General features: G+C 38.3%; 1 protein-coding gene across 5 annotated transcripts in view; it reads right to left on the bottom strand.

The window, feature by feature from the left end:
- Positions 1–208: 208 nt before the first annotated feature.
- Positions 209–10312, bottom strand: part of neto1l (neuropilin (NRP) and tolloid (TLL)-like 1, like) — a 70601-nt gene continuing 60497 nt past the window's right edge. The window contains exons 10-12 of one of the 5 annotated variants that reach the window (XM_040044100.1): positions 5880–6507; positions 4836–4910; positions 209–1913 (exon numbers count right to left, since the gene is read on the bottom strand). In XM_040044100.1, coding sequence (XP_039900034.1) covers positions 4850–4910; positions 5880–6507 — 689 coding nt within the window. In that variant the 3' untranslated portion in view covers positions 209–1913; positions 4836–4849. The other 4 variants (XM_040044099.1, XM_040044102.1, XM_040044098.1 and 1 more) reach the window with 4 other exon arrangements.

Raw genomic sequence — 10312 nt, forward strand, 5'->3', positions numbered from 1 at the left:
AAATTACTTTCTCTGGCAAGTATTTAATTAATGTACTCCATTACTTTTATGAAAAGTGACAAATAAAGTGTAATACATTACTTCTTTTTGAGTAATGACCCAAACACTGTTTCACTATATATATATATATATATATATATATATATATATATATATATATATATATATATATATATATATATATATATATATATATATATATATATCCTATGCAGCTTATATATAAAGGTTAGTGCCTACCATAAGTGCCATAGGATAAGAGGGGGACGTACACACTGAGCCCTGGGTGTGTATCGCAGACAGCGCCCTCTACTTTCTGAACTACAGCCTCCCATTTAAACACCACATGCTAACTACTAACAATTATTACTTATACTACGAACAGATCACTGATTGTAGCTTTGTAGTCATAGATTTTCCCCTACTTTTATTGTCCGAAGTGAGAAAACTTGTGGTGCAGCAGCTTGTTTGATTAAAAACAAAACACAAAAAGCATTAAACAAACAATATATACAAAAAACAACTAAATATAACTTAAATTTCATCCATACAAATTAAAAAGGTTGATAGGCGATGGTACAAATGACACTGTTAATCTTTGATGGTTTAAACTTTTGTCCCAAAGTTTAGTACTGAAATTCGTAATGGCTCTTACTGGCCTTGGTGCATCTGCTGCTCCCAGACAGTTACACCATTACACTATTCATTGAGTATCGTATGTGCTTATTTCATCTTCTAACCTATACCTGTTCTTAAAATGTCCAACAAAGGTGCAATGTCCAAATGTGTCAACAAATAAAATTGTAGGGTGTGTCCTTCAAAATGTTTGAAGATGTAGTTGAACTTCGTTGCAGTTTCTGCATGTTGTCTAATTGGGCACTTTAAAGGCTCAGGTTGCCACACTGTGCAATATCATCATATAGGTGTGTGATCACTCAAACAATATGCCTGACAACAACCCCAAGCATAAATCCAGTGCAATAAACAACCATCTGGAGACACAAAAACAACATCCCTACATCTGATGGGATACGAATATCAATATCATAAGAATGTATCAAAAAATATATAATGACATGATGCTAAACATAATACTTAATTCAGTTTGTACTCATTTATTAAATAAGTCATCACAAAAAAAAAAAATCAGTAAACATGAGTTTATTGAAAACATTCAGTCCAGCATTTTCTTAATGTGTCTTCAGTTAAAAATGCACATGAATTAAAAAAAACAAAACAAAAACAAAATGCCACAATGCTATGAATTTTGACCAGGAGACTGAAAACAAATCGGTAAAAGTATCAGTAAAAATGAGACGAAATGGATGTTAGATGAAAGGCAGGGACAATCATGTATGCACCCATATATGCAGTTTAACATTAGTCACTTCTTCACTTCACTTCCCCCCACCAAACAACCTGATTATCTACTGTAAAGACACGGCACCAAAATAGGAAAATATGTGAAATCAGCAGCTGAAATATGCAATTTTATATTTTCATGGTTACATTAAAATGATGTAAAAACCTGATTCTGCATTTTTTCTTTGCCTCCATGAATCACTTTACATTAAAGGTACTCTAAATTTAAAAAAACAAACAAACAAAAAAAAAACTTTCAGTCTCATATCTGAAGTTATCAGCGCTCCGTGGCGGCTCAATCCAAGACCGGCGGGGAGCAAATGCACCTCTAGTCCAAAGCAAAGAAGAAAAAAACTTGATTCATACATCACAAACCTTTTTCTTTTTTTCTTTTTTCTTGATTTAAGGAATTTTCTCATAACATCACTCTACATTGGTAAAGTTGCTCTTTAACAACAGTTCACTCAAGATGCACATGGGAGAGAAACCTTAGCTCCAAATGCTGTCAAACTTGGCAAGATGCAGAGGAATGATGCATCTGTCTGATGTATCTGCAGAGAAATGAAAACACTATTACTTTAAGTCCGCTCTGGGCCCTTCACTTTTCTCATCTGCTTCCTGCTGCTGCTTGATCGAATTGATTCAGACTTACTTAATTAGCGGCGTGTCCGCCTCCATCTATAAACCGGCGGATGAGTTTGAGACTGTGTGTGTTTGTGTGCGTGTCCATTTTCAGAGAAAGAAAGAGTAAAGAAGACACAAAACAGAGAGAGCATGGATATGGTACCTGTGCTGAACATGTCTGTTGACAGACGTGTGAAGCAGAGAGACAACACACAGACCAGGCAGTGCAAATGTGTGTACAGAAAAGAAAAGCATTTTATTCGGTATTTGCAGGAATATTTATGTGCATGGCTGTGTGTATGCGGAAGGAAAAAAAATAGTGGAGAGTATGAATGTAAGTAATGACACTAAACACAGAAAAATAATGAACACATAGATGGTAAATTCAAATTCCCACAAATACAGGTAAGGACACAATGACAGTGAGTAAGAAATGTGTTGCATGTGTCACTGTGCTCAGATCCACTTATTTTACTCTCCACATAGTGCACGTCGTCTTATATTAACCAGCCTGCCAGTAGCAAGTGTTATCCGAGTGCAAGGCTAATCCTTCACTTCTGATCGAGTTGGATAAACGCATCACAAAAAGTCAATTAACTTGCCTGTCAGATACCTTGATTACCCGGAATTATTTAAACTCTCAGAGATTGAAAAGAAGTGTACTGCTTGGTGAAATAAATCCTTCCGGTTTGAGTCTGCGCTTCCTCAGAAGCAAGTCAGGCAGAAAAAAAAAGGAGCAACATTTAATTGGTTGTGAGAGGAGAACGAGGTGTGCTGACAGATTGAGGACACGCTTAATGGACAGAGGAACTACTGACCAAAGGCCAATAAAACAAAGGGAAAGGAAAGGTGAAGCTTCAGTGTTATTTATTTTATAAAGCATCAGTAAAATCAGCCCTGAAAGATAACTTGAGTAACTGTAAAAACATTCACTTTTTCAATTTGCCTTAGTATAAAATCCTGTTTTAATACAAAGATATGAAGCTTCTACAGTAAGTAAGAGAATTAGGAGTTAAACAGATTTGAAGGAATCAAATTTGCCAAAAATAAATAAAAATTAATTAAAGAAAAATGCTTATTGGAAAGTTAGCACATTTAAGAAGTTGAACTTATTATGTTGGAAATTGGAGCTCTGCTTTGTAATGATTCAGCCACACAATAACATGCAGTGTAATTAATCTATTTTGAAAACACCTTTTAACCCACATCTTATTCCTGTATGACTTAAGTATTGTTAGTAGATGCGTTATTTTCATACTCAGTTGTTAGTATGTTAATGCTTTAATGGGTATAGAAGAAGCATGCAGGAGTCATAAAACTGGACTTTGAGCTGTTACCCAAATAAACAGTTGTCCAATAGAATTAAATTCAATTAGGTTAGTAATTAGTTTAATTCCAATTTTGACTAATGTAAATCTTTCTAGATTTGACAAACCGCAAGCACCTATAATTGGCTATCAAACTCATGTATGCTACAAAAAAATACATGCTTAAAATAAACTTGAAATTTCCTGATCACTTGAGAATCTACGATGACACATATGTTTCTAAATGTCCCAAATCTAAAGTTCAGGAATGATGTTTGTTGTAAAGGTCCAAAGCTTCTGCAGTGAGACATCTGCACTGGCTACCGAACGTAGAGCAAAGAGACGATTTTCAAAACTTTGCATCTGCAGCAGTTTCATCTAGTCTTCTTGTTCATCTTTGCACATTTAGTTTGTTTCATCAAATTGTCCCTTCATCATCATCATCAGCAGCAGCAGCAGCAGCATCATGCTGGTGTAAATCTCCGCTCCGTTTTTTCATATGTCAGTGACGCCCGTTCGTACTGATCCAGGATTGCACTATTCTCAAGAAGTCTACATGATGGAGACAATGCAACATAATGCAGAACATAAGCAGACACACACACACGCACACACACACACACACACACATGTATATCAGGACAGCACATTTTTTTCACAGTAGAAGACAAAACAGTGGGTAGCATTTTATGTGGCTACTCCATCTTACGCAGGCATGAAGCTGCAAGCATGATCTTACATATCGCTGAGTCACATTTAAACCAAATGAAACTTTAATTGTCAATTAAATTCAAATATGAATCAGAAAAGTTACATACATTTCAAATGTATGCATTGCTATCGTTGTTTCATATGCTGCTTTTTGCAACTTCATGAAAGCACATTTAAGGAGCATACGCACATCAAATGTTACACACAGCTATAAACACTACGCTTCGCAATTAACCAAACACAAAATCAAACACTACCACTGATCATGCAAATCTACAGAGGACTTCTTTATGAGTGTGTGATAAGTAAAGACTAACAGGATATTTACATCATCTCAATGTGCCTCCTTTAAAGCATGTAATGTGATGTTGTAATAAAAACATTTGAGTGTGTGCTTTTCCCTTTTGGGCCTTTATGTGAACTTAAGTGAAGTATGATTTTCTGTAGGCTAACTAAGGAGAGCTGGGAAGGGGTTAGACATATTAACTGATACCAGCACCAACTAAAGATGAAATTGGAGAAGTCCATGCTAATGAATATCCACTGAGTGACTTAATGTATGCCTTCAAGGGGAAGAGGACATACAGTAAACTTGAGCATCACAAAGACTTCAAACAAACTCAACACGGCCAAGATGGCTGCAAGCAAGAAAACCATCTTGGTGAAAATGAACAATTAAAACATAAACATAAAAAAATAAAATATAAACCTGCGCAAAACAAAACAAAAAAATCACAGAAAAATAAAATACATAAAAGTATATATTAACTGGGCAAACGATGGATACACAACAACATATAAAGATGTTGATTGTTGGATAAGGGTGCTTACCTTGAGATTGTCTCTTAGACCCTAGTGGTGTTGTACTCTGATTCATGTTTGCTCAAAGAGCCAATGAGGCAGAACCTGAAATATCATGGCTCTTTCATTTAATATCAAACTCCTTTTGCATAGAGAGATCAAAATGCATAATGTGCTACAAAACAGCAATAAACGTCATTAGTGCTTTGATGGCGTCTGAGAGCCAGGCATGCAGACTTGGTAGAAAATTAATTCAGTTGGAAACACTCTGCACAGAGCACATAGAAAGTGCATGCAGGAAAACCTTGCATTTTTAAAGTTTTTCCTCCAAAAAACCCAAAAACAAATGTACTCTGATTCACATAGTGATTTTGTAAACATATACAGTTGCTTTTCAAGCAGTCACGGTACAAGTACAGAGTAAAATCTTTTTTCTATAGAAAATCTTGCTCATGCCAAAATAATGTGCTACTGGATAGAGATTACAAGTTATCTTTTTTCTTTTTTTTTTTCAGTTATCACAGTTAGAAATACAAATGCGTATTTTATAGCAAACTGCATTCATTTGAATAGATGTCGGTGAATTAAATATCTCTGTGAGGCACCGATTCAAGCCCTTGTGGAAAACTGTCAAACCAGACGATTACAGAGTTATCATCTGCTAAATTGAGGTCTGTGTTTTCTTAAAGATCTCTGACAAACCTCAAAGCACAGTAGAGTTTAGAGTAGGAAAGCTGTGAATCAACATTCATAAAAAGCTAGCTGGAAGAGGGTTTTTTTGTTTGTTTTTTTTACATTTTCAAGGATTAACATGCAAGACGGGACAAAGACATATTTGTCCTTTGTATTGCAGCCCTTTGAGAAAATGTTTTTAATGTAGGAAAAAGGGGAAATAACAAGGATCAATGCAAAAATAAAGGTTATTGTAATATCAAAATAATAAAAGAAAATAGGAAGCTAAAATGAAAGGAATGCAAAAAATAAATGTAAATATCCCACATATATCTCAAAACATCCCCATAGTTAACTCTGGGGTTGTTGCTCTTCCCTGATCAGAAATCTATGGATACTGACCGCTGTACTGCCTTTTCGTGGCGTGAAAGCCGGTGGCTGGTGGTGGGAACTTCTTCCAGGTCGTCGTCCAGGTCACATCCATTGTCTGCTGCCTCTTGTGAGTAGCTGTGCTTCATGACCAAGATGCTCCTGCGATTTCCCGTGGCCGGCAACAACGGCCGCACTGCCATGGAAGGCTGCGGAAGGTCTGTGAGCAGAGTGGCAGCCGCAGCATCACGGGCGCTCAAGTTGCCCCGGCTCTCTCGTGCACTGAGTGACAGCTGGGATATGTGCGCGGAGCCGGGGTTGGAGGAGGAGCCACAGTGGTGATCGTGAACGCAGCGGGAAGAGGCACGGCGAAGGGCGTGGTAGTTCTCAAAGTCTTCAGCCAGGTCGACTAAGTCTGCTGAGGCCGCTGTGGGTGTGGTGGCGCTCCGTAACGTACACAGCTCATAGTGAGGTGGCTCAAAGACCTCCTGGAACATGGTGGGGTCAAAGTCCTCACGTCGCAAGATATACTTTTTGCGTGGCTGCTTGATCTGGACAATAACAGAGATGATGAGGAGAATGAAGACAATGCAACAGGTGACGCCAATTATGGTCCCATTAGTGTTGTTCAGGTTGTCCAGGATGTTGGCTTTCCTCTTTTCTGTAGTGTGGGAGAAAAACAGCAAAACAAAAAAGGTAAAGTTTTTTTTTTATGTGAATGCAATATAATCCTGAGGGATTTACTAAGATAAACCCCTCCAGGAAACAGTGTACAGTGTTAACACTAAGAGTCTGATTTAACTTACTTTTAAAATGTATCTCGGGCAATTAGACCAGAAGTGGTCAGCAATGATTATAAGTTAAAACAACCGCCAAGACCTGCTGTGATTCAAACATTTAACCACTTCACACATTTGGCCACATGTCTTTTGTAGGCCACATATTTACATACATACAGTGCTGTAAAAAGGTGTCTTTTCCCCCTTCCTGATTTCCTGTTTTTTGTATGTTTGTCACACTTAAATGTTTCAGATCATCAACAAAATTTAGAAAAAGACAACAAAAGTAAACACAAATGCAGTTTCTAAATGAAGGTGTTTAATATAATGGGGGGAAAAGTACAAAACTGTCATGGTTCTCAAGATCTGGAGAGGTCGTGGTGTGTGTGTTTTTTGTCTTCGCCTCTCCCACCAGGGTGGAACTGGACCTTGATTCCCTGCCTCTGAACACACACCTGTGGCTCATTCACACTGATCCTGGCAGACTACTTAAGTTGGCAAGAGGGGCTGCTTCCTCGCTGGATCGTCACATTACCTAGCGCCTTCTAGATGCCCTGCCCGGCTTCCCTGCCGTCTGGATTTCTGTGGATGTGTGTGAGTGAGCGTGAGCATTTTGGAGTGGACATTCAGAGTGAGTTGTGGATTAAGTTGAAGAGGAGCGTATGTACCCCGCCTTGGACCTTCCCCTCGGGCCCCCCTCCACCCCCTGGAGCCCCGTGTTATCTGTCTCACTGTATTTAAGTAGATATTCTCACTTGGTGCCACACTGTAAATAAACCCTCACCTTCTCTCTAAACTAAGCCACCCATAGCAGTAACAACTGCAGTCAAGTGTTTGCGATAACTGTCGATGAGTCTTTTACAACGCTGTGGAGGAATTCTTGCCCACTCATCTTTGCAGAATTGTTATTATTCAGCCACATTGGAGGGTTTTCGAGAATGAACCGCTGTTCTAAGGTCATGCCACAGCATCTCAATCCTCAATCGGACAGGACTGGACAGGTCAGGACTTTGACTAGGCCACTCCAAAGTCTTCATTTTGTTTTTCTTAAGCCATTTAGAGGTGGACTTGCTGGTGTGTTTTGGATAATTGCTCTGCTGCAAACTCAAGTGCGCTTCAGCTTGAGTTCACAAACAGATGGCCGGACATTCTCCTTCAGGATGTTTTAGGAGACAGCAGAAGTCTTCCATGCAGCAAAACAGCCCCAGGCCATCACACTACCACCACCATATTTTACTGTTGGTATGATGTTGCTTTCCTGAAATGCTGTCTTACTTTTACACCAGATGTAATGGGACACACACCTTCCAGAAAGTTCAACTTTTGCTTCATCAGTCCACAAAGTATTTTCCCATAAGTCTTGGGGATCGTCAAGATATTTTCTGGCAAAACTGAGGCGAGCCTTTAAGTTTCTTTTGCTCAGCGGTGGTTTTCGTCTTGGAACTCTGCCATGCAGGCCATTTTTGCCGAGTCTCTTTGTTATAGTAGACTCATGAACACTGACCTTAACTGAGGCAAGTAAGGCCCTCGGTTCTTTGGATGTTGTTCTGAGGTCTTTTGTGAACTCCTGGATGAGTCATTTCTGTGCTGGTCAGCCAGCCACTCCTGGGAAGGTTCATTACTGGTCCATGTTTTTTGGCATTTGTGGATAATGGCTCTCTGTCTTCACTGGAGTCCCACAGCTTTAGAAATGGCTTTATAACCTTCTCCAGACTGAGAGATCGCAATTACTTTGTTTCTCACTTGTTCCTGAACTTCTTGGACCGTGGCATGATGTGTGGCCTACTTTTTGGTCTATCTTTTGGGGATTTTAAAAATAAACACCTTAATTTAGAAACAGCATTTTGTGTTTACTTGTGCGATCTTTGTCTAATATTTGATAATCTGAAACAATTAAGTGCGACAAACATACAAAAATAGGAAATCAGGAAGGGGGCAAACACGTTTTCACACCACTGTATCTGTTTGGTCTTTAAGGAAAAAAAAAATGAAAATAAAACTTTGTTTGTTGTTTCCTTTTTATTTCATCACATGCCCTTTTACAAATGACTTTCGTCCTGCCAGCTCAACCACTAGAACAGCCTGTACAGCCATATTGATTCTTGAAACACTTCATTTCTTTGCAAGCCAATCCTAACAAATGCTGCACTTGATGGTTGACAGGTGGATGAAAAAAAAAATGGTTAAACGACTTAGTAGAAGTCACGCAGACAGAGCAGAAATCTTCAAAAGTCAGCTTGACACTTTGGGGACATGTGATTGACACTGGATACAAAGGTTGTGGTAACATTTTAAAACCAAGTGCAAATAAGACAAACACAACTGAATGCTTTTTAAGCCTTTCTAAGAGAAAGGGAATGAAGCATAATACAAGTTAGTTAGCATGCCTTGTTTACTGTAGTACAGCACAAGCCTTGATAACCATCACATTTTGCATCACTCTGAGGATTTCATACTGGTTATTTTGTGGGGGAACAGTGTGAACTAACACAGCTCAGTCCTGCTCTATAGGATTTTCTGCTTACAGTATCCACTTCTAACTATCCGAGTCCAACCAAACTGAACCATTAACCAGGTCAGCACAAATTTGTAGATGCTAGAAGAAAAAAAAAAAATCTCTAAACCACAAAACAAAAATGTCTGATGAAGAGATTTTGCCATGCTTTACTTTAGACTTGAGTTTTTATTTTAACTTAAGCTGTCTTACAACATTATAACATCAGTTAGAGATTTGCATCGTCAACCAATTAATGAAACTTTTTAGTGGTTATTGCCTTAATTGCCTAGCTAGATAGCAACATGAAAGCTGCCGCTTACACTGAAATTGGAAGCATGCTTTTGTCTGAATTTAAGGACCAATTATACATAACATTAGAAGAATTTCTAAATGGGAATTAGTGATGGGATGAGCAAATGGTCTGGTATGTCCTTTAAAAGAGCTTAAGCTTAAGATTAAGTGCAGACTTCCATGAATTATCAAACAGATGGACATATATTTTATTACAGGATCACAGCTTTAGTCTATTTATAACACGGGTTACTATAATGACACGCACACGCACACACACAGTACAGAGAGCCAATCAGGGTGACATTTAAATGCTTTATGAACTTGTAGTGCAGTGGACTGAGCTTCAATGACAGCAAATGGTTACATTCAGACATGTAAAGGAGAAAGAAATGAAACTTGACATTTTACTGCTAATGAGGACAAATGTGGGGCCAACACTCTACCAGAGCAGAGTAGGAGTCTGAGAGACAAGCCCTCTTCTTGCTGATTTCTGCACAATTTCAAACTCAGACTGTAGGCTGGAAAGGTATCTGGTAGTCTGAGTGAGTAATAGGTCACGCAGGATTTACCTAATTGATAAAATTTGTCAGCGGTTCTGCTTAAAGCTTCAGAGGGTTAGAGTGCACATTCAGAATACGCAAGCATCTTTTCTGTGCAACTTTTCGATCTGAGGGAGAAAATATATACAAAAAATAATATAGCAAGAACACATCTTACTTGCAAACCAGGCAAAACACTTTAATAGTCTAAAAAATACATGTATTGAATAAGAAGGATGCTGCATTATAAAAAGAAAAAAACCCTGAACTAGTCAATTCTTACTCCGCTTTCTTAAATTACTGAATAAGATCAAGGACACTACAATCAGCAAACCTCCTCATTATAAATTATGAACA

Source organism: Simochromis diagramma, unplaced genomic scaffold, assembly GCF_900408965.1.
Source record: "Simochromis diagramma unplaced genomic scaffold, fSimDia1.1 OVJJ01000602.1, whole genome shotgun sequence".
Lineage (NCBI taxonomy): Eukaryota > Metazoa > Chordata > Actinopteri > Cichliformes > Cichlidae > Simochromis > Simochromis diagramma.